At 45.3% G+C, this 26733-nt stretch overlaps 1 protein-coding gene across 1 annotated transcript in view; it reads right to left on the reverse strand.

The window, feature by feature from the left end:
• LOC138273292 (1,25-dihydroxyvitamin D(3) 24-hydroxylase, mitochondrial-like) overlaps window positions 1-26733 on the reverse strand; it is a 123990-nt gene that overhangs the window by 31876 nt on the left and 65381 nt on the right. Inside the window, exons 6-7 of the mRNA XM_069218882.1 lie at window positions 20700-20811; window positions 13832-13977 (exon numbers count right to left, since the gene is read on the reverse strand). Of these exons, the coding sequence (XP_069074983.1) occupies window positions 13832-13977; window positions 20700-20811 (258 nt within the window). The remainder of the gene's footprint in view (window positions 1-13831; window positions 13978-20699; window positions 20812-26733) is intronic.

Consider the following 26733-nt stretch of genomic DNA (forward strand, 5'->3'; position numbering starts at 1 on the left):
TTCATATCTCTGGTATCATCTTGGCACATTGAGAAGATCTCTGGCAAAGAGCCTCCTTGAGGGGCCCGTTGGTCACTGCAGCACCAGCCCAATGAGGAGCAAGTCCGATGATAAATCATGCCACCTTTGGGTGGATGAGGGCAGTTGCTTCTACAAAGCCAATGCTTTCAGTGGCTACTAACACTCCGGACCTCTAATAGGGTATCTGGACAATAGATTATGGAACAGTACCTTACAGTTTCTTTTTTTCGTATGACATTGGAAGGTTGTATACCGGACCGCCCAATCCTCCTCATCCTTCCATTTTTGTGAGTTGAAATAACTGATGCAAGGTAAAGCCCTCATTAGTTTTTGCAACAAATTAGCAAAGTCCAGCACTGTATATGAATTTGTTGAGCATTGGTGCCTTGTTTATGCTTCATGATAAAGATTAAAAAAACAGTATCAAAGTCGTATTCACAGGAGGGCACAGAATGCACTAACCATTCTCAACATGAAACACTCGAGAACATCAAACTAATAGAAAACAGCACATACCTGAAAAGTACAGAACACTAACACATTAGGGGCCAGATGTAGCAAAGGATTTGTGCCTCGCAAATGGCGAAAATCGCCGTTTGCGAGGCGCAAATGCCTCTTTGCTATGCAGAAATGCATATTGCGAGTCGGGACCGACTCGCAATATGCATTTCAGAATCGCAAATAGGAAGGGGTGTTCCCTTCCTATTTGCGATTCTGAGTGGTATGCAATACCATTTGCGACCGCCTACGCGGTCGCAAATGGTGTTGCAGTTACCATCCACTTCAAGTGGATGGTAACCCACTCGCAAATTGGAAGGGGTCCCGATGGGACCCCTTCCACTTTGTGAATGGACCCAAAACAATTTTTTCAGGGTAGGTAGTGGTCCAAGAGACCACTACCTGCCCTGAAAAAAAAACGAAACTAAAGGTTTCGTTTTTTTTTTAAGTGCAGCTCGTTTTCCTTTAAGGAAAACGGGCTACACTTAAAAAAAAAAAAACTGCTTTATTGAAAGCAGTCACGAACATGGAGGTCTGCTGACGACAGCAGGCCTCCATGTTTGCGAGTGCCTATACTCGCTATGGGGCCGCAATTTGCGACCCACCTCATGAATATTGATGAGGTGGGTCATTGCGACCCCATAGCGAGTCGCAGTCGGTGTCTGAGACACCGTACTGCATACCAATTTGCGAGTTGCAAATTGCGAGTCGCATGGACTCGCACTTTGCAACTCGCAAATTTTTTATTTGCTACATCTGGCCCTAGGTCTCCTATCTTCAGTATTCACCATGAGTGTAGAATGCTACAACTATCAGTAATTAGACACATCATAAAGATAGATAAAGCAAGAAATGCTACTGTTTCATGCGTCATACAGACAATTGAGATTCAAACATCTCTATAAACAGCAACAAGGCACTAATACATCGAGATATACTGTTAAGTATCTACCATGTTAGTGAGAAAGTCAGTAAGCGGAACAGTGTTGTGTAAATATGTTAAACTTGCCATCATTGGCATGCTCTCCCCTAACTTTTTGCCTCTACTTCTCAGGTTGTTTCTGTGTGCTGGACTGTTTATGTTTGCTCTGGCCACTTTACCACTGCCGACCAGTGCTAAAGTGTAAATGTTCCCTATATAAATTACATGTGTACATTGGCTTATCCATGATTGCCATATTTGATTTGCTAGTAAGTCCCTAGTAAAGTGCACTAGAGGTGCCCAGAGCCTATAAATAAAATGCTACTAGTGGGCCTGCAGTACTGGTTGTGCCACCCATATTAGTAGCCCTGTAAACATGGCTCAGACCTGCCACTGCAAGGTCTGTGTGTGCAGTTTTAAACTGCCAATTTGACTTTGCAAGTGTACCCATGTGCCAGGCATAAACCTTCCCTTTTTATACAAGTAAGGCACCCCTAAGGTAGGCCCTAGTTAGCCCCATGGGCAGCGTGCAGTGTATGTTAAAGGTGGGACATGTACTTTTGTGTTTTACATGTCATGACAGTGAAATACTGCCAAATTTGTTTTTCACTGTTGCAAGGCCTATCTCTCTCATAGGTTAACATGGGGGCTACCTTTAAATATTATTAAAGCACAGATTCCTTTTTGAGCAGATAGACATGTGGAGATGAGGGTCTCTGAATTCACAATTTAAAAATACATATTTTTGTGAAGTTGGTTTTTAGGTTTTGTGTTTGAAAATGCCCCTTTTAGAAAGTAGGCATTTATTTGCTTAAACCATTCTGTGTCTCAGCTTGTTTGTGGATTCCCTGTCTGGGTCAGTTTGACAGTTGGGCTGTTTGCACCTCTCCTCTAGACAGTGATACAAAAGGAGGTGGGGTGTAGCCTGCATATCCTGATGGCCACCTGGACTGGTGGAGTAGTCACTTACATGTGGAATGGCTGTGCCTGCTCTCACACAATGCAGTCTCCAACCCCCTGGTGTGCGTCTGGGGCCTGCCCTTGACAAGGCAGGATCTTGAAAACAACAGAGACTTCTCTCTGAAGTAGGCCTACTTCAAAGGCAGAAAGGGGTGTAAGAAGACCACCCAAAACCTCTGAAAATCAGATTACTTCTGGAAACAAGAGGAACCTCTGCCAAGGAGAACAGCTGGAAAATGGAGGAGGAGTACTGCCCCTTTGCCTGTGCTTTGCTGGGTTGGCCTGCAGTAGCTGCTTCTGCCTGAGAGAGGACAAAGACTGACTTTTGTGTGACTTCCCACTAGTGAAAAATCCCCAAAGGCTTGAACTGAGCTTGCCTACTGTTGTTGAAGTCTCAGGGATATCAAAGACTTTTCTCTGCCATCACTTGGACTTTTTGCTGAGGGTCCTGCCTGCCAAGTGGTGCCCTAACCTGTTTCACTGGCAGGGCCCTGGAAAGGTGAAGCTGGTGGACAAGGAAATAAATGCAAAGACCGCTGTGCGAGGAAACATTTGAGGTACCACCCGCCTCGTGGCTGATAAACAATGCGCCGCGGGCCTTGTAGCTAAAATCGATGCTCCACCTGCATAGCCGCTGGGAGATTGATGCAACGCGGTTGGAGAAATGACGTGCAACACCTGTAGCGGCTGCTGTTAATGACGCAAGCCCCCATGCAGTGTGGATTCTTGACACCGTGCAACCAGATTTCCACCAACATCGCTCGGCGTGGAAAATCAATGAAAAGCCTGCCCGGTCCTGAGGTGCCTGTTCGGATCAACGCATCGCTCTCTTGCAGGAGAGAAGGAATGATGCACGCCGACCTGACCGGAGGAAAAACGACGCACGGTCTTGCTTGCAAGTGAAAAATCAACACATCGCTGCCGTTTTTCGGCGCACACTCGCCCATACGGCTTTATTTTAATGCTACTCAGGTACTTTTGGGCAATAACAGCATTCTTACTGTTTTCTAAGCATTAAGGCCTTCATTACAACCCTGGCAGTAAATGCCACCGACCGCTGTGCTGACGGCCTCCAAAATACCATGACTGCGGCAATATACAGTTGCACGGTTTATGACCTGCACAGAGAAATCAGCCACTATACAGACACCCTCACAAGTCCGCCAGCCCAAAGGTCATTGATAAACTGGTGATACCACAACCCACACCGTTACGCCAACAGAAATACACCCACAGCATCATGACCCACAAATCACTGCGGAGGTCATTCAACCGCGGTAAGCCATTGGCGGTACAGACCGCCGCTCTCACAATACACACACACTAACAAAACTACACCACATTGGACAATTCAAACTATACACACCTGACACACATACGCACACCACACCCACACACCTAATCCAATATAAAACACACACCCACATTACCCACAACCCTTTACAACAAAAACAAAATATTGCCAACTGAGAGATAGACAAGCCAGGAGCACCCACTGAATCTGAGCCACATAACAATATCACCCATACACCATCCACGCACCTCACAGCACACACCCCAACACATCACTCCACACACCCTCACACATACCACTCACACTACACCCATGGCACCACAAAGACACCCCAGGTAATCAGAGGAGGAGATAATGTGCAGCATACATGCATTTGCAAGGAAGATGGAGCTATGGCGGAGAGTCGTGGACAGGGTCAACGCCGTGGGACAGCACCCCAGAACAAGGGATGACATTAGAAAGAGGCAGAACGACCTACGGGGGAAGGTGCGTTCCGTTGTAGCAAGACACCAGGTAGCCATACAGAGGACTGGCGGTGGACCCCCGCCCCTCCCCCACAACTAAAAACATGGGAGGAGCAAGTCTTGGCGATCATGCATAGTGAAGGCCTCGCAGGAGTAGCAGGAAGACTGGACTCTGGTAAGCAAATCTTTACTACTATATCCCCCACCCTACCTGCATGCCATCACAAACTCCTACCCTCCCCCATCACTCCACCACCTCACATATACCCCACTATCACAACCCACCCATCCCAATACCAAGCTCTGCATGCAACACCAATGCATGGACACCCATCACAGACCTGCATGGACACCCATCACCACAGCATGCACACTAGTGACAATCACTTAGCCAAATAAATAACATCTCACACAACCCAAACGTGCCTTGCTAATAACAACCATAGAGGGAAACATATCCATGCACAAGATGGCACACGCAGATACAATAACACTGCATTTACATCCCCACAGGACCCCCACTCAACGTCACCGGAGAGGCGGTGTCACCAACATCCAGTCATCCTACAGAAGAGGCCCACAGTGATGACAGCAGCTCTGCATGCCTGGATCACGATGACCAACCTGGCCCATCAGGGACCTCTGGCAGTCGGATACCCTGCTACAGTCCCAATCCACCACAGAGCCTCCCCCTCAGGAAACACCAGCACAGCACCCACCCAGCGGGCCCATCCTTCTGTCCCCAGGACACGTCAATCAGCAGTGTGTCCACCACTACAGGGACCCCAGGCAACCCCACAAACCCAAGACAATCAGAGACCTGGGGTCACTGGCAGTGGGCTCACGGTTCAGGGAACAGAGGCACAGGACAACAGGGAAGCTGGGAGGACTGCTGTGCGGCAGGGAGAAGACAGGCCCAGGGAACCCACTCTCCACGAGGCACTTGCAGGGATCCTGGGAGCATACCACCATTCCCAGGAGACCTTGGGCCAGGTACTGTGCAAGTTGTAGGAGACCCAGCGGCTACAGGAGGTACAGTAGCTGGGGATCAGGGAGGACCTCAAATACATCCACACCATCCTGGTCACCATTGCAGGGGTGCTGGCTGACATGGCCAACACCATGAGGGAGGCAGTAGCACACCAACGGGCACCTGACACTAGCCACACAGAAGAACAGCCCTTCACCTCCACCGGCACTAATGGACAGGAGGCCCCGCTACAGGACCAAAAGGCCACCAGCACCCCAACCCCTGCAGAACCACCCGCAAACGGTCCCTGCAATCTAGGCCGAAGCCATAGAACATTGCCAAGACCCCCACCAAGAAATATGACTCTCCTGAATGTCACCCTTGTGTCCCACTCTGTCACCCTGTCCACCTTGAACTGACATTGCTCCACTTCCTATTCCCCCTTGGACAATGCACCTGTGATCCAAATAGACTGGACTCTATCTTGGACATTCCTCCACCATCACCCTGGCCCATTGCACATCCCCCTCTACTTATTAGCACTTAAATAAAAACCCTTGGAACTAATACAAGTATGGAGTCTGTCAAATGATTGAAATATGTATTAGTTTAACAAGCTGTAAACATTCCAATTCATATGTACAGTTATATATACATAGGTAGGACCTGTAGTGGACAGCAGTAAACAAATCAGGAGCCAGAGTGGGGCACAGAGATCTGAAAATAGAGATACCAAAGGTTACAGTAAGTGGCCATACACATAGGGAAATCAGGCTGCCATGTCCAATGTCTAACACAAAACTGCAATGGAAAGAGAAGTTGCAGTGTCTCACCTGTGCGTCACTGGAAGTACTGTTGAGTGAGTGAACTTCTGTTGTCCACATCTTCTTCCTCTGCCTCCTTTTCCTCACTGTTCACTGGCTCCACCGCTGCCACAAGACCATCTCCAGGCTCATACTCCTGCAGAAAAAGCACCTGGCGTCTCAAGCCCAGGTTGTGCAACATGCAACGATGATCTGGCACACCTTCTTGGGGGAGTAGTACATGGATCCACCTGTCAGATGGAGGTACCAGAATCTGGCCTTCAGAAGGCAAAAGGTTATTTCAATTATCCTCCTTGTTTACCCATGTGCCTCATTGTAAAGTTCCTCTGCCCTTGTCCTGGCATTCCTCACTGGGGTCAGTAGCCATGAGAGGTTGGGGTAACCAGAGTCACCTGCAAATATCGTGGGATACCTGTTAGACACACACTCACCCATATACCTACATCAACTGGGTGTGGACCATGGGCTCACCTATTAGCTACACCCGGTGCCTCTGGAGTTGATACATCACACATGGAATGCTGCTATTCCTCAAGTTAAAGGCATCATGCACAGAGCCAGGATACTTGGCATTCACATGGGAGATGTCCTGGTCCGCCAACCACACCATCTGCTCATTCAGAGAGTGAAAGCTTTTTCTATTCCTGAACACTTGTTCATTTCTCCGGGGGGGGGGGACAAATGCTACATGTGTACCATTAATGGCACCAATGATGTTGAGAATATGTCCCAGGGCATAAAAGTCAGCCTTCACTGTGGCCAAATCCTCCACCTGGGGGAATACGATTTACCTGCCTGTGTGTTTCAGCAGGGCAGACAACACTCTGGTCAACACGTTGGAGAGCATTGGCTGAGACATCCCTGATGCCATGGCCACTGTTGCTTGGAAGGAACCACTTGCCAGGAAATGGAGCACTGACAGGACCTGCACTAGAGGGGGATACATGTAGGCTGGCAGATAGCTGAAATCAGGTCTGGCTCGAATTTGGTACACAGTTCTTGGATTGTGGCACTATCAAGTCTGTAGGTAAGGATAATGTGTCTGTCCTCCATTGTCGCCAGGTCCACCAGGGGCTGTACACAGGGGGGATGTCTCCATCTCCTAGTCATCCTCAGCGGTTGAACTCTAGGGTGGAAAACAGTGAACAGAGGGTCATATTCACACATATGTGAAAATAAAAAAGCATTTCTTCCTTTACAGAAACAGTATGTGAATACGAAAGTCAATTTATGTGCCTATGTCTGCTGTGACGCAGTTAGGTGCCAAGGCCTGTGCCCCCCTGTAATGGCGGCTGCCTGACCTGTGAGGAGAGACAAGTGAAAATGAGGTAATTCCGCTGGCATTGTGTGCCGTTGTGGTCAGCGGTCAACGACCACCGCGCAACTTCGCATTGGTTATCATTGGGCTCTATGGGTTCCAGGACCCAATGGCGATGTATGCCGGCGGTGACAGTACGCCGGCGGTGACAGTACACACCACCGCGGATGTGTCTGCAATTTCCAATCTGTTCACTAACTTGCTACCTGGCCTTCAACAGTAGAGGACCTACACTGCAAGTGTTGCTGTGACCTGTGTCTGGAAGCGACAATGGCTCAGGTGTCTGGGGAAATGGCCCCTGTCTTCACTTCGGAGGAGTTGGAGAGACTGGTGGATGGGGTCCTACCACAGTACACTATACTCTATGGTCCTCCAGACAAACAGGTGAGTACACTGTGAGCATGATGTCTGGCCCATGAATGAATGGATTGCTGTGTGTTTAAGCTTAGTGTAGGGGGGGCTGAGGGGTCCTGGGCAGAGTGTTGCATGTCTGGTGGTCACTGACCGTGCATAAGAGGATGGGAGGGATATTGTGGGTCATGAGTGTAACAGTCCGGACAATATGACTAATCCCTTTTTTCTATGCATAATTTCCTGCAGGTCAGGGCCCATCAGAAAAAGGGTATTTGGCGTGCCATCGCCAAGGAGGTGCAGACCCTGGGGGTCTTTGACAGGCGGAGCACCCACTGCCGCAAATGGTGGAAGGACCTGCGTCTTAGGGCAAGGAAGACGGCGGAGGCCCAGCTGGGGCTGGCCTCCCAACGAGGAAGGGGTGCCCCTCATACCCTGACCCCCTGATGTTCCGCATCCTGGTGGTGGCCTATCCGGAGATGGATGGGCGCTTGAAGGCATCACAGCAGCCACAAGGGGGTGAGTACAGATTCTGAATCATGACTTTGCACGTGTTAAGGTTTTTCCTGGGTGGGGGATGTGGGGTGTGAGTGCCCGTAGGCCAGGGCGAACTGGCAGGGTAGGTCCCTTGTTGGGCAGGCTCTGAAGCACTCCAACCCCATTAGTGCTAGTGGGCATCTACTACTGGGCAGGGTCCTGTTAGTTTCAGTTGTGCAGCCAATGGCATTGGGCATTGTACCCCATGGCTCAGTGACTAGCTTTGTAACTGGTAGTGCATGGCCTAGTGCATAAGGCTGATCCCTGTGTGTTGCATATGCCAACAGTAGTGTTGTTGCTGGCATTGACCAAGTGTATCCTCTGTCTCTCACCCCTTCTTGTTTTGTCACCCTGTCCTTATGTGCATTAGCATCATCTGGCAGAGGAGCACAGGCACCGGTGACGGAGGGAGCTGCATCCCACATGGGCCTAGAGGCCGAAGCCACAGATAGTGAGGGCACCAGTGGGAAAGAGGGCCACGGGAGCACCACGACGGAGACAGGAGGGGACACTATAGACAGCGACTCCTCCTCAGATGGAAGCTCCCTGGCGTTGGCAGACAACTTTGGGCCCACCCCAACAACAGGTACAGCTGCCACCCCCCATACCAGCACCGCCCTCCCAGCAGCTCCTCAGCGTGTTTCCCGTGCCCACTCACCCAGAAGGGTGGGCATCTCCTTCGCCATAGGCACCTCAGGCCCTGCCCCAGTCAGCCCTGCTGCCCTCAGTGAGGAGACTATTGACCTCCTGTGGTCCCTCACTGTTGGGCAGTCAACCATACTGAATGCCATCCAGGGTGTCAAAAGGCATTTGTAACAAAGAAATGCATACCTGAAGGGCATTCACTCTGGTGTGGCCCAACAGAGAGCATATCAGGCTCTTTCGTCCGCACTGATGGCAGCCATTGTCCCTGTCTCCAGCCTCCCCCTCCAACTTCCTCTACCCAGTCCCAATCCCCTCAACCACAACCTATCCCAAGCACACCTTCAAACCAGCATTCACCCAAATCAACACACAGAAGTGGCATAGGCAAACACAAGCACCACACTTCATCCCACAGGCACTCACACAAGCACCATCCCCATGCAGACACACCAACATCCACTGCCTCCACTGTGCCCCCCTCCTCCTCCTCGTCCACCTCCTTCCCAGTAGCGTCTCAAATCACAGCTGCATGCACTACATCCTCATCCACTACCTCCATCACCAGCACGCCTATCACCACATGCCCCTCACTGGCAGTCACCACCCCCACATCCATGCACACGTCCCCTGTGTCCTCTCCCACTGTGTCTGTGACCCCTCTTCCCAAAGTACACAAACGCAAGCACACACCCACCCAACATCCATCCACCTCACAACAGCATCCAGCTCATGCACCTGCACCCAAACACAGCAGACTGACACCTCCTACAAGCACTCCCTCTTCCTCCACTCCCAAACCTTCACCCTCTTCCCGCCCCAATGTCCCTAAGAAGCTTTTCCTAGCCAACATTGACCTCTTCCCTACCCCTAACCCACCGTCCTTCACCTTGGGAAAAAGGTGGTCAGAACCCAGCCCAGCACCTCAGCCACCAAGTCCACGTCCTCTGTGGTTTCTGCAGCTGTGAGAGGGTTCAAGGAGGCACCCGTCAGCCCGGCAAATGTCCCACCAACACCTGCCAAGGCCAAGAAGGTTCTGCCAACTGGCAAGGGCAAAAAGGGGACAGCATCCAGCAAGGAGAAGGAGGCACATCCAGCCAGCAAGGCCAAGTCAAGGACTCCATCTGGCAGAAGCAAGGAGGCACCACCATCTGCCAAGGGCAGGAAGGGGCACAAAACACCATCCAGGGCACTTCAGCCGTCCAAGGCTGCAGGTGAAGGCCTGGAGGCAACCACCACAATCGCCACCACCGCCACCTGCACCACGGCCAGCACCGCCACCGGCACCGCTACAAGCACCGCCACTTGCACACCGCAAGCAGCACCACTGGCAGCAGCCCAGTGGGCAGTCGTCCGAGGCTGCAGGGTAAGGGCTGGAGCTTCCCCCCACCACTGGCAGCACTGACACCAGCACCACAGCCAGCACCGCCACTTGCGCCGCCGCAAGCACTGCCACCCACACAGCCACCCGCACCAACGCAAGCAGCACCACTGGCAGCAGCCCAGTGGGCAGCCGTCCGAGGCTGCAGGGGAAGGGCTGGAGCCTCCCCCCACCACTGGCAGCACCGACACCAGCACCAGCACTGCCACCACTGTACAGCCGTCTCCGCCGGCAGATGGACTGTAGTCCTGCCTCCATTGAGTGTCATGCATCCTGCCCATAGAAAATCATGTGGGTCTGACACCCAGGTGAGTGCCTGTGACCTTGCACTCCCCATGTGCTGCATCACAGGGCACACAGCCCCCTCCAGAACCAGTGGAAGAAGACATCCACTCACCCTATCCTTGCCAGGATGAAGCACACTGGGCACAAAGCCCCCTCCAAAACCAGTGGAAGAAGGCATTCACTCACCCTATCCTTGGCAGGATGAAGCACACTGGGCACAAAGCCACTCCATAATCAGTGGAAGAAGGCATCCACTCACCCTATCCTTGCCAGGATGAAGCACACTGAGCACAAAGCCCTCTCCAGAACCAGTGGAGAAGCCATCCACTTGAGAGACTGTGGCCTTGCACTCCCCAGGACCAAGCAGTGGGCAAACCACCCACTTGAGAGACTGTGGCCTTGCACTCCCCAGGACGAAGCAGTGGGCAAACCACCCACTTGAGAGACTGTGGCCTTGCACTCCCCAGGACCAAGCAGTGGGCATGGAGCCCCCTCTAGTAGCAGTGGCATTGTACCATCTTCTGGCTGAGGTGCTCCCCCCTTCCCTGTCCCCCTGAGGTGCCTGTGTGTTTTTGACCTGATGCCCCTGCAGTGTCCTCTCCGTATTGAGGCAGGAGTCAAGTGTAGGCTTGGCCTATGTGTTTTGGCCCAGTGGGTCACGGATGATTTTTGAGTGGGCATTGTCCCGCCTTTTGTATATATTGTATATATTGTAAATACTGTTTTTGATTTCTGAACGTATTTCTAAGTATTTCTAATATTACACTCATTTGACTCCATTCCTTTTGTCCTTGCGTTATTCCTGAGGGTTACAGGGTGTATATGTAATGTTGTTGCACCTGTTTGTGTGTATGGTGTTGGGGGTGAGGGTGGGGTTGGGGGTGGGGGTGTTGTGTGTTGCGTGTGTGTGTCACTCTCTTTTTCCTCCCCCCCTCCCTTGTGTGCTAGGTGCAGTACACACCGTGGTCGTCGTTGCCGGTGTTGGTGCTCCTGGTATATGAGCAGATACATCAACATGTGCAAGACCTGCAGCTCGGGTTCCATGGCGTCCTGGTTCTTCCTTGAGTTTTGAGAGGTGAGTTGTTTCCCTTCAGAACACTGTTTCCGCCGTGCTTTTGATGGTGTTGGTACCACCCCGGAAAAGCTGGTGGATAGGCCTCTTGTAATACAGTGAGCAGAACCTTGGCTTCCGCCTGGCTGTTGGCAGTTACCGCCGCAGTGTTTGTTGTTACCGTCTTGGCGGTCAGAGTGTTAAAGTGGCTGTATGTGTTGGCGATTTCCGCAGTGGTCATGATTCCATTTATTTTACCGCCTTTGCAGTGGTTGCTGCTGGTGGGGGTGGGGGAGGGGGGACGCACCTCCGCCGTCATGGAGGAGCCACCCCTGTAGATGAATTACTAAAATTCAAAGGTTCCATGTTATTATCACAATCTTGCACTGAAATACGAAAAGGCTGCTTACTGTCTAACAGATTCCTTGATATAATGATTTTACACAGAAACAAACACACTACAAACAGTAACATAGGATATTATGTACGATTTGTTTTCATGTACGCCATTGCATCCAACTGGTTGTACCTTGCCTTTTCTATAACTAGTACATGTGACAAAACACGGCATACATGCAGCATAAACCATACATGCAGATTTCCTATTTATTATCATCATTATTAGAAAGGTCAGGCAGCGTCATATGAGCCTAAAGTAGAGGAATAACCATGATGGCGTTCAGAAGCTAATGTGTAATAAATATGCATTTACATTCTATCTTTATCTATCATGTCACATTTCTGTGCTGACAAGTTGCTGCTTATTCTTTTAATATGGAGACTTGTGCTTACTTTGCATTCTCTGACTACACAGTGAGAGGATTTTGTACAATGAACTATGTGACAATTTTGCTGCAGTACAGGTTCTGTGGAAGAAAAGGCTGTAAACTGTTATGTGAAAATAATAATTATTCACTGAAACCCCATTTCCCCAATGTGCAAATGTAATGGCCAGTCAAATGATTTCAATGAAATATAGGCTGTCTGCAAATAACAATGCACTACTACACCATGCTTTAATAAAATATCTGTGACAGTATGCACCCCAAAATGCACCACCAGCTGCATACCACACCCTTACCACTCCCCTGCAGATTGGGTGTGGCTCCTTTGCTACACTTGCTCTTTGTACAATGCTTCAATTTTTCGCAATCCCTATGACGTGGGTGCTGTAACATAGTTCTTTAGCCAGGTTACGATTATCTTAGAAGTTTTATAAATGAAGTCTTAGGGTCAGAAGCTAAAAAGACTACTGCCCTCATTACAACCATGGCGGTCGGTGTTAAAGTGGCGTTAATACCGTCAAAAGGCTGGCGGTAAAACAAAATCGGGGTTGGTAACAGCCACTGGGCTGGAGACTTCAGTGCTGGCCCACCACCATGGTTTTTGTGCCAAACTTTCTGCCACGAAAACCATGGTGGTAGGCACTATCAGTGCCAGGAAATCCCTTCCATGGCACTGATAGGGTCTCCCCCACCGCTCTTCCCAGAGTTCTCCCCCACCCTCCCCCTCCCTCACCTGCCCCCACACATATACACACCAACACGCACACCGATTTACACACATGCACACATGCATACCCACCACCACAATACACACCAACATACCTTGTCACACACATACATTCACAACACACAACACTCACAATCACTCATTCATCCACGCATTCAACGTGACTCACACCTGCATGCACGTATTCCAAAACATACACACAACCCCCCCCCACATACACACAGCACCCCACACCCCCTCTCCTGTCGGAGAACCCGACTTACCTGCTTGTAGGGGGTTCTCCGGCTGGAGACGGTCCGCGGCGCTGCTGTCAGCAGCAGCGTCCACCAGCAAAACACCACCAGGCCCTATCATTGGTCATGACACGGTCAGCTGTGTTTGGCTGGCATGGCGGTGCTGCTGTCAACAGCGCCACCTTACCGACGTCCACCACCATGACTGTGGGCAGTGTTCTGCCAGCATTCTGGCGGTATACCATTGGTGGTCATGATATGGGTAGACGGCTGGTACCACGGCAGTGGTATGTTGGTGGCCGTCGCCAGGCGGTAGGCGTAGTTACCGCCAATGTTGTAATGAGGGCCTACATTAGTTGTAACCATCATTCTGCATGGATCAGGTCTCTCAAGTCAGCATGCTATATTTGAAGTTGACATTTTTAAATACAACCTCAAAATTTACATTTCACAACATTGATTTCCAACTAAGATTAGTTTATTTAATATTTTCTGTTGCTAAATCCTAATAACGACAGTAGGTTTGGTTGTTTCTCATCACCGCAACATCATAACTGTATAAACGTACCGTTTCAACACCTCCAATTTGAAGCTCTGAGAAAATGCCACATAACTCCTTTCTTGTCAGTTGACTGTCTTGGCACACAGAACTCAGTATGTCCTCTGCCCCAGTGTCTGGTTGATTTTCAAGTCTTTCACTGATACAGTTTTTTGCTGCCAATCGAAGAGAGGTGTGGTCTGTTAGACAGTATTATGAAATAGGAGTAAACATTGAGAGCACATACATAAAAGTACAGTGTGTAGATAGGATGGTTTTATATTTGTCAGGAACAAAAAAAACAGTTTAGCTGTAGAACATTTTTCAAAACTAAATAGCAACCTTAACAAAATATTTCCTGTCTTGTTATCTTCACATGCACAAGTATAAATTTAATAAGTGTAAAATGCACAGTCAAGTAACAAAGCACGTGTGTGCATACAGTATTTCGGTCATCCACAAATAACCTAAAATGGGACTTCCACCTTTACACAATAGTCGTCTTGCTAATTGACCTGTCCACTGTATTTGTGTGCAAACTCCTAATTTGCAAAGGTTATGCATACTTATGCTCAAAGCCAGGTGTTTATTTTACTATGCGTGATTTCACCAGATTCTAGAAAACTTCACAGCAGTCAAATGTGGTATCTGATGCTACTGCCAGGACAACATCCCTTAGTTTGGGTACTGACTAACAATGTTTTTTGGTCTGCCATGGCAATCCCATTGCACAAAGCTCAACTGTTAATGAATTCTCCTCCCAACTACAATCCTTTCTACAAATTCACTGATATTCAAAAAGACTAATGTTTGATGATAAAGGTACTCAGTACTACCTCACCTCCAAAAATATTAAACTCACTACAATCAGGATTACTCCAAAACTTTACTACTAAAACAAGATTAACACAAGGGTCCATCTTTGTCACCACCACCCACCATAATCACCACTCATAAACTCATCCCCTTGACCTCTCTAGCATTCAACATGTGTGTCCATCCCACAATATTCAATATGTGTGACCATCCCACCATGTTAAGTATGCTTGGCCTAACAGTAAAAATGGGATAGATATTAACTAGTTCTCCTCTTTTTCCAAGTTCAATTCTGATAATCATCTCTTTTACTTCTAGACAACATCCATCAGTAACATCATCACCTCATTTGGTTGCTTCGATTACATCTTTCATGAGGACACTCAGATCTTAATTCCCTTCATATACTTTACCTCACCATCTCCAATCCAAAAACATGAGCTTCCTTAAAGAGAATGGAAGGCATCAGCTTCATCAAGCTTAACTTAAACTAAAGTGAAATCATTTACGTATCAATATACCCATTCTCCTCCTCTTTGTCTACCTCAAGCTACACTAGAATTCTTACCATGTGATGTGCATCCAGCTTAAGGTTTGTATCATTCATCACTTCCACCTATTCTATCAGGTTCTACCTACTGAGTGCACAAAAACCTCACCATCATCCGTCCTTTCACAACTGCAAAAGTTATTCAAAACTGTGGTCAGATACAAGCTAGTATATTACAATGTCCTTCTAGTTTGCCCTCCACAAAATTCCTTCCCAACTTTGTCAAAGTAACTAGATTTGACAAAATTACATTCTTCGAACTTCTATTGTGCCTACCACACACCACTTCCACCATGATTCCTGGCTTTACTCCAAGCATTGGGCGCTCATCCTGGTTTTAAAAGTAGTAAATGCCTCCTCATCCCATACCTTAATACTGTTGCTCTGGTTATTTTTCAATACATATTCTAAGCTCTGTAAATCTATGTTACCTACTCCTACCCAAAAAATCCAGTACTGGGTTCAAGTTTGAATCCTTTAAACCATTAGCATAGCTGTAATGGTATCCTCTCTACCTTAAACACCAGTTTGAAACTTTCCTTCCTTTAATCATCAGTTGCTAAAGCCAGTCTCTCCATCGTGGATGTCATGTGTGGTTGATCCAGATTGGGATCTCAACCATCCACCAACACACATACATTGAGATTCAGCGAATTGTACCTAAATTTGAAAATACAATCTGTTATTATTTTTTCTGATGGACTATCATCATCTCACCCAATTAATTGCAATGTTTCAGTGCCAATTTAAACATAGGCAGATTTACTCCAGGGATGTAGGCCATCCCAACAATCAGTGCAATAAATGTTATAAGCAAGCTCTTATGCTGATAAAATATAACACCCTTACCTAAATCAAAAACAAAAAACACAAAATAATTCCCTAAATCCACTTACATAATCTGTGACCTTGATTTTAAAATAGTGGCTTTATTTCCCATAGTGTAAATACATTTCCCCCAAACAATTCCCTATGGATAAACCAAATATATCAGTAGTATCTGAAAGGTATTGCATTAGTCTCTCTTTTACTGACTTTCCATGTGTAAACTTGTCAGATGTATACTATCCTGAAACTGTACCCACTCTAAGCACATTTGGAACAGCCATGTTATTCCAGACAGGAGAGAATTCATGTCAATCCGGATGATTGAATACAGGTTGTAACAAGTATCCTGCTGATCGGATGGAATCTTAGAATTCATTTTTAAAGGACTGTGGGGTTTCTGATTTTTTTTTAAAGAATATCTTGCAAATTATAATTTCGAAGCATAACCTTTAAAGATAGTCAAATCATAAAAAGTGCATAATTTCTTAGGTAAGGCTTCAGCATAACATTGCTTTTCAAAGTCACACAGTGCCATATCTCCATTCTATGATATTTTTATCAGTCTTTTAGAGGCAACCTTTTTGGGTTTACCATCACATATGAATCTTGTATTCTCATATTTAAGTTGATTAAACAGCTTGAGAAGTGAACCAATGTCTCAACAAGAAACAATGTATTCAGCAAGACCATTGTTTTTCTCTACTTTATTAAGTCGATTATCGTCAAAAGATGTTTTCCTAAATGCAAAAATTGTACACTGGTGTTCATAAATGATGACTTGTATTCACAAATTATGACTTAAAATGTAGTTTAAACAGATGCGTTATAGGAGGAAAAACAACTATTCCAAGTCTCAGTGAGTAGCTAAATTGGTTACTGGAAGCAATGATGAAAGGTCTTTAGTTTTACTAAACCAAAGCTGTGCTGGAGTTTGGGTATTCAATACAAAGATAACTTAGACAATTAATTTGAATAATGTAATCTTCAATAGATAATTGCTTTAATGCCTGTTAGATATAAAAATTAAGTACATATCTGCATTTGGTTGTTAGGTTTAAAAAGTATTTCCACTTCTGCATCTTTTTATGTAACACAGCATATCACTGAAAATTCTCTGGTAGAGAAACATCCAATGGGACCTGCACTAGTAAGGCAACAGGCAATCATCCTACTTTTTAAGGAATGACAGATAAACACCTTTCACCGAAGTAAGGATGAAGCAGAAATGAAATGGGGTTCCTGCAGTCTCCATGTCACATTTATAATCCAGTCTTTAAATTGCTCTAGACCATATTTTCATTGTAGTTGTCATTTTAAATTCATTGATTTGTGAAGAATGTCCTAAATCCTCCACTGGGAGAAAATTCCTACTATGCCCAGGCCAGAGGGATTTCAACCTAAGATTTCTCGACCAGCAGAAACTCCTTCAATCAATGATTTAGTACTCACTTAACAAGTCATTTTCATTGTAGGCTGCCACTCCACATAATCAGTTGCTGTTTCTCAAGTTACAGAAGACATGATTCAACATCAAGTGGCCTTCCTCTGGTCTTTAATGTGGCTTTTTATGATATGTCCTTAGGGTCAGGGCAAATTATTTGAAAAGTGTAATTATTGTTTTACACAGATACGTTTTCCCAGCTGGAATGCCTTTTTTGTTTTCACATCCATTTGCAAATGTATTATATTCCTAACATTTTCTGAAAGAGCCCATATAACTACTAGTACTAATCAATCCTTATGACAGAGCTCAGCAAACATGTAAGTCCTAAGAGCAAATGAAAGGAAAATGTCTTACACATAACAAAACTAGACAAGGAGCCATTTGTGGAGCTTAGTTATTGAAAAGCCCAATGCTAAAGAAAAACACCTATTTTTACCAAAATAGTTGAAACATCAACTCTTCAAGGCTTCTTTACCATTTGAATGTTATATTAACTCAATTTTATATCCGGCACGAATCACCCCAAGAAGGGGTATCACAGCACTCCATAGGTAGCAAGCGAGAGACACAGTTAGCACAAGACTATCTTAAGCCTTTTCCTGAATTGAATGTAATCTGTACATGTTTTAATGTCTTAAGGCAGTATGTTAAAGTATGAATGGGCCAAATAGGTAGAAGATCTGTCCCCCTGCTTGTGACATTGTGATACAGGAAACAGTAAGTAACGCTTTGTCGCTGGATTTCAGGAGCCTCACAGCACAATAGTGACTGAGCTATTGGGAAAGGTACATGAGATCTATTCCCATTAAGAATTTGTGGGTGAGGCAGCAGATTTTTAAGATGATTTTTTTCCTGACCACCAGCCCATGTAAAGATTTCGGTAGTGGTACTGAAGCCGCACCAGAAGGGAGATTGCAGATGAGAGGTGCTCCGGTATTTTGCATTACTTGGAGTTTAGAAAGTAAGTTCTCATTTACGGAGGCTATTAAAGCATTGCCATAATCTAGCCTGCTGATTTTAAGTCCCTGTACCAGATTTTTTTCTTGCTGAGAGTGGTAGGAAAGGGAGGGTTTTTCTCAACAGACGCAGCATATGAAAACATGAGCTGACCGTGCATACAATCTGCTCTGTTTTAGTTAAAGAATGGTCCAGGTCAGCTCTGAGGTTTTTGACTACTTGTTTAGGTATGGGCACAGGACCCAGTTCAACAGACCACCAGTCAGCCAAACCGAGCTGTTAATCCTTCCAAACCGCATGATCTTGGTTTTTCTAGCATTCAATTTCAGGTAGTTGGTAGACATTCAGGCAGCAATTGCTTTCAGTCCTGTGGAAAAACACTTTTTAGTTTTTGCTAGTTCTTTGTCAAAAGAAATAACCAGCTGTGTTCCATCTGCATAGGACTGGATTTCCAAACCAAAAGTTCTAACAATGTTCACAAGGGGAGCAACATGCAGGCTGAAAAGTGTAGGGCTTAAACAAGAGCCCTCGGGCACTCCTTTATCTATCCGCATGGCACATGATTTAAAAGAGCCAAAAGAGATGGTTTGGGTTATGTTATTTAGAAAATTGTGGAACCATTGTAGGGCTGTCCCGTCAATTCCTTTCACACAATCTTTGTAGCAGCCTAGTATGGGACACTGTATCGAATAGGGTAGATAAATCCATCAACACAAGCATAAATGGTGTGTCTGCATCAAGAGCTAATCTAATGTGGTTGGTGACCACCACTACTGCTGTTTCAGTACTATGTAAAGAGTGGAACCCAGGCTGGGAGAGATCTAAGATCATATTGTCCTCTAGGTAGCTTGTGAGTTGTTTATTGATTAGTCCTTCGAGTACTTTACCTCACAATTCGAGGAGAGAAATGGGTTGATAATCAGTTAGGTCAGATGAAGCAAGATTGGCCTTTTTGGAATGGGCATAACTCGAGCCTCTTTCCAAGCCTGTTGAGTTTTATCAGTACTAACTGATAGGTTAAACACAGAGCATATTGCTGGAGCCAACTGATTTGAAAGTAGAGCAACAATTCTAGGGGGACGTAAATTCAGAGGAGAGCCAGACTTTACTGTTTTGAGAACAATCTGGATTTCATCCTTGGTAGCCTATACAAAATTGCCTAAGCTGCAAATAGTTTTAGAGGAAGGAGTATTGAAGTTCAGATCAATCTCATTTTGATCGCGCTCCTTAGGGAAAATTGAATAAATAAGGTTAATTTATGTTTAAAAAGTTGGCTAAGGGGTCACACAGTTCTTGTGACACCTGGGTTTCTTGAAAACAGGCGTGAGGGTTGGTGAATTGACTCAGCACTTTGAAAAGCACTTTGTGGGACTACTAGCTTGGTCAATTTGGTTGGTAATATAGGCTTTGCAGGCCTATATGATGCTCCTCCAAGAGTTGATTTTTTTATAGGCTACCATATCACTGACGCTGTCGTGCACCACTGTCTTTCAAATTGTTTACAAGAGTATTTCTCTTGGCACAGTTCATTGGTGTACTAGACTGCATATATTCTATACTTAGTTTTATACAGGTTTTGAGTGGTGTTACAAGATTAAGGCATAGGCTCAGTTCTTTGTGAAAGTCATCCATAGCTTGGCCCAGTTCTAAAACCTCAGGGGTTAGGCAGAACTCAAATTCATTGGAAGAGGAGTCTGGTGTAACTCTTTGCCAATGTCTGGAAATGCCTCTGTTAACACTTTTAGTTTTAACACTATTGTCAGTTTTAGGAATCTCAAAACTGATCAAATAATGATCAGTCCAGACCAGAAGTAGAGGGGGCGCATAAAGAAGGGTTTGAGAGTTTGTAAAGAACAAGTCCAACATGTGCCCTGGAACATGGGTAGGCCTGTTAGCTGCTTTCTGATGTAAACCCAGCATAGCTAGGCCCAAAATCTCCCTAAGTATCTTCCTCCAAGCCACCCACATAAAATCCTCCCACGATGCATTTGGCTCATTGTCCTACACTATGGGCTCATTTTGGCCCTGCTTTAGATTTAGCCAGAAATTAAGAAGTTGTAAATCCTCCATTGAAAGCTTCCAGAACTGGAGAATGTCCAGGCACAATTACTTCTGTTACGGTATCCATGTGGTGAAAGTGACCACTTCTTCACAAATTGGAGGACTTTCATTGACAGTCTTACTCTAAATACAGCCCTAAATACTTTAAAATATCCCAACTATCAACAAATGTGAAATTAACATTTCAGATGCAAATTCAAAATGGCAAACATATGAATCAGTATGTTTCTAAAGTGCAGTACCTGTTGAAAATATATTGTCCCACGCTTGAGTATGCTGTTGCCATTGAGCTGTATTGAGTCTTCTGTGAAGACTAACAGAAGTTACCATCAAGGGCCCCAAGTACTGCATCATCTAAAAAGAAAAGTCACACATTTTTGTGACAAAACAAGCACGACAATATGTCTTCTTTATAAATTAAAATGTGTACTGCAATTACCTGCCAAGCACACACAGGCGCATTAAATATTAACACCACATTATAAATTCATTCAAAGGGACCACAAAGGTATGGGTATGAAATCTCATAGTTTTTGCCATAATACGCAATGAAAATGTAATGAAATTTTCATAAACTTAAGCTTGAGGTGAAATATGCTTTGCCTGTGTTTTTAGTAGAAAATGCCTCTTCGCAGTATGCTTTCTGTGCAGACGAGTCTCCCACTAGCTCACAAAGTATTTTTACTTGGTAGAAAATTGGTACATTCGCATAAAGCAACTTTTTATGAAAAGTCACAAAATTTACCTAACGTGAACTTTGAAAATTTCCCTATTTTACCGGTATTATTAAAATTTTACCGAGCCCTACATAAAAGCAATAGAAACTATAGGAATCTAAGCACAACGTAAAAAAGCCAATTTTTAGCATTTGAAATTCAAACATATACATTAAGTGCATACACATCATTAATCTTTATTACTTACAGATACATTTACAGCAACTTCATAGGTTGTTCTGTGAGTCATCGAGAATGATATTTAACATTTTCAATTTCTCAAAGTATGGGCATGGTGTATTTTGTATGGGGAGTTTCCAAACAAATCAACTAATCTAATATGAAATTACTTTAAAGTAAAACTTTACAAAGAAAGGGCCATTTAATAGCGTATGAGAACTCACACATTCTGTGTATGTACAGTGGCTGGTAGACTGTCGAAGCATGTGAATTCAATAGCCTATCTGGGTTTGCAGCTACATAGCTTCAATGAGTCAGCACACAGTGGAAGGGGTGCATGCGATTATAAGCATGAAGATATTAAGTGAGTAATTGACAAATGTTGCCATTATTCCTAAATATGTAAAAACATAACCTTTGTAGTTTAGGAGCACTGCCTTGTATTAACGCAATCATATTTTTGTACTGAACTGAACACCACTGTTTTCTTCAACACTGAATGATGGGCATTGTCTTGTGTCTCGCTTTTGTATTGACATGACCGAAATGAACAACGTTGTTTAATACTACACTTCCAATATTAAACTGAATGTCAATGCTTTATAGCATCATTAGATGACGTGACTGTCCAAGTTTAATTTTTCTGCTTAAAAGTCAGAATGATGTTCTGACATAGAGCCTAAAAAATAGGAATTAAGTCAAAGGCATTTCTAAATGTATTAGTCGTATTGGGTGTACCCTGCAGAAATTGTGTTTGTTTTGTTGTTATGTTATGTGTATTTGTATAGTGCACTAATCACCCATGTGGGTATCCAGGCACCTTGCATGTTGTGGATAGCTGTCTCCTGTTGGAGCTTTTCAGAGAGCATGTCTTCAGAGTTCTTGTGGAACTCGAGAAGTGATGGGGAGTCTCTGAAGTGAGGAGATATATAAGAAGACTTTGAGTTGCCTGGGAGGTATGTGAAAGTTCATGCAGCTATTTGGGTGTGCAGGGCTGGTGTTGTACAGGGTTTTGTATGTGTTGGGGAGCTGTTTCAATTGGGTGCGTTTGTAGATTTGAAGCCAGAGCAGTTCTCTGATGTGAGGGTTGATCTCGATGCAAGGAGGTAGATTAAGTATGAGTCTTGCTGTGGTGTTTTGGATTGTCTGGAGCAGGTTCAGGAGTTTCTTAGAGAGTCCTGCATAGAGCATGTTGCCATAACCAAGTCTGCTGGGGTCAAGGCCTGAGTGACTGTATTCGTGGTGTTCTCGGAAAGCCATATGAGAATCTTTCATAGTATTCTAAGGATGTCAAAGCAGGTAGAGAATAGTGTTTACTTTGGCTATCATATGAAGCTTGTCATTTAGAAAGATTCCCTGAATTTCTTTAGTAAGGGTCCGAGGTTAGATGGCCATCAAGTGAAGTCCCTCGTGGAGGCTTTCCCTTTAAAGATCATTCCATTTTGTCCCAGTTCATCCATGTGGTTACCATGGTCATGCATGTTTTTGTAATAGGGCTCTTGTCTGACAGGGAAAGTATCAATTTGAATCATCTACTTAGGATAGTCTCATGATATTGTAGGATCTGATGAGGTCCGATAGAGGAGCACTATAGATGTTGAACAACGGAGGGCTTAGGGATGCTCATGGGGACTCCACATATGAGTTTCTTTGGCATTTGATGTGTAGAGTGGCAGTTTGACTCTGTGTTCTTTAAGTAAGGAAGAAACAAATCTAGTTGACGGCAGGTCTTTGTATGCCTGTCTCATGTAGTCTTTTGATCAGGGTGGGGTGGGAGACCATATCGATTGCTGATGAGAGATCGAGTAGTATAAGTGCTGCTGTGTCTTTATGGTCTATGATCATCCTGATGTCATTGGTTGCTGTGGCAAAGGCAATCTCAGTGCTGTGGTTCAGCTGGTGTCCTTTGCGGTGGTAAAAGAGTTGCTTGTTTATGGCTTTTCCATCACTTTGGCCAGGTAGGGTAGAAGGGAGATTGGAAGTAGTTTGCAAGTTGGGTGGCATCTGATGAGGGTTTCTTTAACAGTGCATTGACCATTGCTTGTTTCCAGGCCTCTGGGAATGTCTCTGAAGGGATGGAGGAGTTCATGATTTGGGTGAGGACTTCTCTGATAAGGGTGGTTCCCATGTTGTAGATGTGTGGAGTTAGGGGTCTGTAGATGCACCGGAGTGGATGATTCTCATGATGCTGGCTGTTTCCTCCAAGGTGGGTGTTTCCCTGGCAATCAGGGTTATTTCATGGATGCTTGAAGGGAGACTGGAGGTGAGAATGTGGGGGTTTTGTTTAGGGTTGAAGTTGTTATATACAGCTTTGATTTTGAAGCTAAGGAATTCTGGGAGGTTGTCACATAGTTCTTGCAAGGGAGTGATGCAGTTAGTAGTGCTGGCTGGCAATTTGAAGTTTCCGATGATTGCGAATATTTATTTTCTGCTGTAGGAGTTGTTGTCTATGAACTCTGGTAGGTTTTTTTTTGTTTCTTTGAATTATTGGTGGTAGCGTTTCATAGCTGTAAAATGCTATTTTGTCATTTTCTGGACGGTTCATTAATGTTTTTATTTCCAGTTGTTTGCAGTGCTGTTTTGTTTGGGAAGAGTCCCTCAGTGAACCAGCTGGGCTTCTTCTGCAGTCTTCTCTATGCTTTGTGTTTACAGGTTGCCACAGAGTCTGTGTATTTTGTCACCCAATTGTCCAGGTGTTTGACCTTGCTGTTTAGGTTGTTGGTGGAGGTTGGTTGATTTAGGTGCAGGGTGTTTATCCAGCTGGAGTCCTATATGCTGCTCCAGCTTCATTTGGCCATGTTTGTTGCATCTGGCCTCATTGGGTGTGATATGCAGATGAGGAATTGGATGCTGGTGTGGTCAGTCCAGGTGAGTGCTGTGTTTGTTGTGATTTCATTGTTATTGAAGATGGTGAAGATCGGGTTGAGGTTGTCTCAAGCAGAGTGCATTGGTTCGGTAACGTGCTGTTTCAGTCCCAGTTTCTCTAGGCTCTTCAGGAATCCGGTAGTGCTGGGGTTGATCTTGTCTTTAAGGTGGAAATTGAAGTCTCCTAGTAGGATGTAGTTGCTGGAATCGATACTGAAAGGGACGATGAAGTCAGTGTTGTTTTCTGCAAAAGGTGATCTGGATCACAGTAGTCGGTATGTGAGGGTTCCACTTAGAGTGAATGTAGCTGACATCTGTAGCTTGAACTGCATGTGCTCCACATAGGCAGGTTGCATCTTCTATGGTTGTAGTTCAGTTGAATGATTCCTTTTATATGATTGTGATTCCTCCTGGTCTGTGCAGGTTGTCTTGGTGTTTGAGTCTTTATCCTGCTGGAATAGCCATGGCAATGCCTGGTGCTGCTTTGGAGGTCAGCCACATTTCCATAAGGAAAAGGAGATTAAAAGCATCATTGTGTAGGAGGTCTCAAATTTTCATTACATGCTTGCTGAGACAGTGAGTGTTGAAGAGCATATATGATAGCTTATCTCAGGGTGCGTGTTTGGAGGATGATATGGAAGCAGTGTTGTTTGGTGTGAGTAGTGGGTGTGGTGGGTGTTGAGTGATGTGGCAGTGAGTGTAGGTGAAAGCTCCTTCCATGTAGCGTGATGTGGCAGGCTAGCATTACATGGATGCACAACTTGGGCACAGAGACCTGAGGAGATCTGCGGAGTAGCATACGGGGGTGGATGGACCAAGGTTTGTGGCATTTGGCTCATCCTAGGCATGGACGAGCATGAATAATCATCAGCCACTGTGCACACCCACATTGCAGCTGTCATTAAGTAGGCCCTGGGAAGGGGTAGGAGCACAGGAGACAATGGGAAGAGCTAGTGAGGAGCATGGGAAGGAACAGCAGTGCAGGAGGACCAGGTAAGGAGCAGTGGGAGGAGGAAGGGTGTGTGAGAAGTAGGAGGCAGAAAACAGGGGAGAGGCACTGACATGCAACAAAAGGAGAGAAAGTCAAAGAAATACAAAAAGGCACAAAGGGCTGAATAATGCACACAGGGGCAAAAAGCAGAAAGGCACAAAATGGTGAAAAGCTGAAAGTCATAAAAGGGTGAGAAATCGAACAGCAACAGAAGGGTGAGAAAGAGTATTGCAAAAGGAGGGTGAAAAGGAGTATGGTGATAGAACGGTGAGAAAGAGCACAAGTGAACCCATAGGCAACAGAGGACAGACAGAAGAAATGCAGACAGATCACAGAAAGGTGAGAAAGAGAGGGAGAGAAGAGCAAAAGAAAGTAGAAGGGTGAGAAAGGGTGTGAGAAAAGTGTAAAAGGCAAGAGAAGGGTGAGCAAGAAAGGCAAAAGGTTACAAAGGCAAATGTCAGAAGTCAAAGGATGGCACTTTGAAAGGCAGAGGTGGCTCAAAAAAAACTTGATCTAATCACTCCAATCTAGTTCACAAATACATGCCTATAAGCCCACATGACACAACTAGATCCAGTAGTGATAACTGGTTGAGAAGACTTTGTTGTAGGCATGATAATTGTCAATTACGTTTACTTTCAAATTAATAACATTGATAACAAGTTGGACAAATCTACCTGGGGGACTCTGCTATGCTCATCCTTTCTGTCTTCTGTGGTTCCCCTTCCTTTATTAATTTCCCCTGTGCTGGACAACAGTGTGGTTGGTGAACTAGAGTGTCTGTGGTTTCACAATCCTGCAGCAGGACTCTGAATCCCAGAACAACACTGAAATTGAGAGGAATTGCATTAATCCATTATTTCTGCTAGGGGTGGGGCACAAAGCGTATTGTGAATACTCCCTGCCTGCCTTTAGCTGAAGCTGCAGGCCACAAGCTATCTGCACCATTGGGATGAAATTTCCTGATGCAGCCAGTGAGAGAGACTATCTGCACCCATCCAAGACAGGAGGAGGACAGGCTAGCAGTATCTTTCATAGCTTTTCAGATTCGTAGCATTTTCCGTGCCTGGCTTTGAAGGCACTCAACATCTTGTCAGTAGTCAGCCTGCCTCTAATTTCTAAATGCATTTAATTCTTAGTATTTTTTTTAGACTTATATGGATATGTCTAAACCATAAAAGAGAAATGACACTGCCAATGCAACTCTGTTCTGAGAACCTAAGTGGAAAGTGTTTCCCTGATTCTCAGCAACCTTTAAAAAACTGATTATTAGATCAGGTTGAATCCAGACGTTGTCTGCAATGTCCTTGAAAAAATGAGATGGCCTTGCAGGTAAAGAAACAATTAACAGCACCTACAGAATGCAAGACCCAATCAAAAATAAAGTTTGTTTTTAAGCATAAAACTTGTTCAGAGAACTCTTGTGACTTATCCATAGATATCAGTTTTAAATGAATCATCTGCCGATAATATTACACAGATCTGAAGCTTTATCCCCAGATATTGGAGTATCCGTTGTTCATC

Source organism: Pleurodeles waltl, chromosome 2_2 (assembly GCF_031143425.1).
Source record: "Pleurodeles waltl isolate 20211129_DDA chromosome 2_2, aPleWal1.hap1.20221129, whole genome shotgun sequence".
In the NCBI taxonomy this organism is placed as follows: Eukaryota; Metazoa; Chordata; class Amphibia; order Caudata; family Salamandridae; genus Pleurodeles; species Pleurodeles waltl.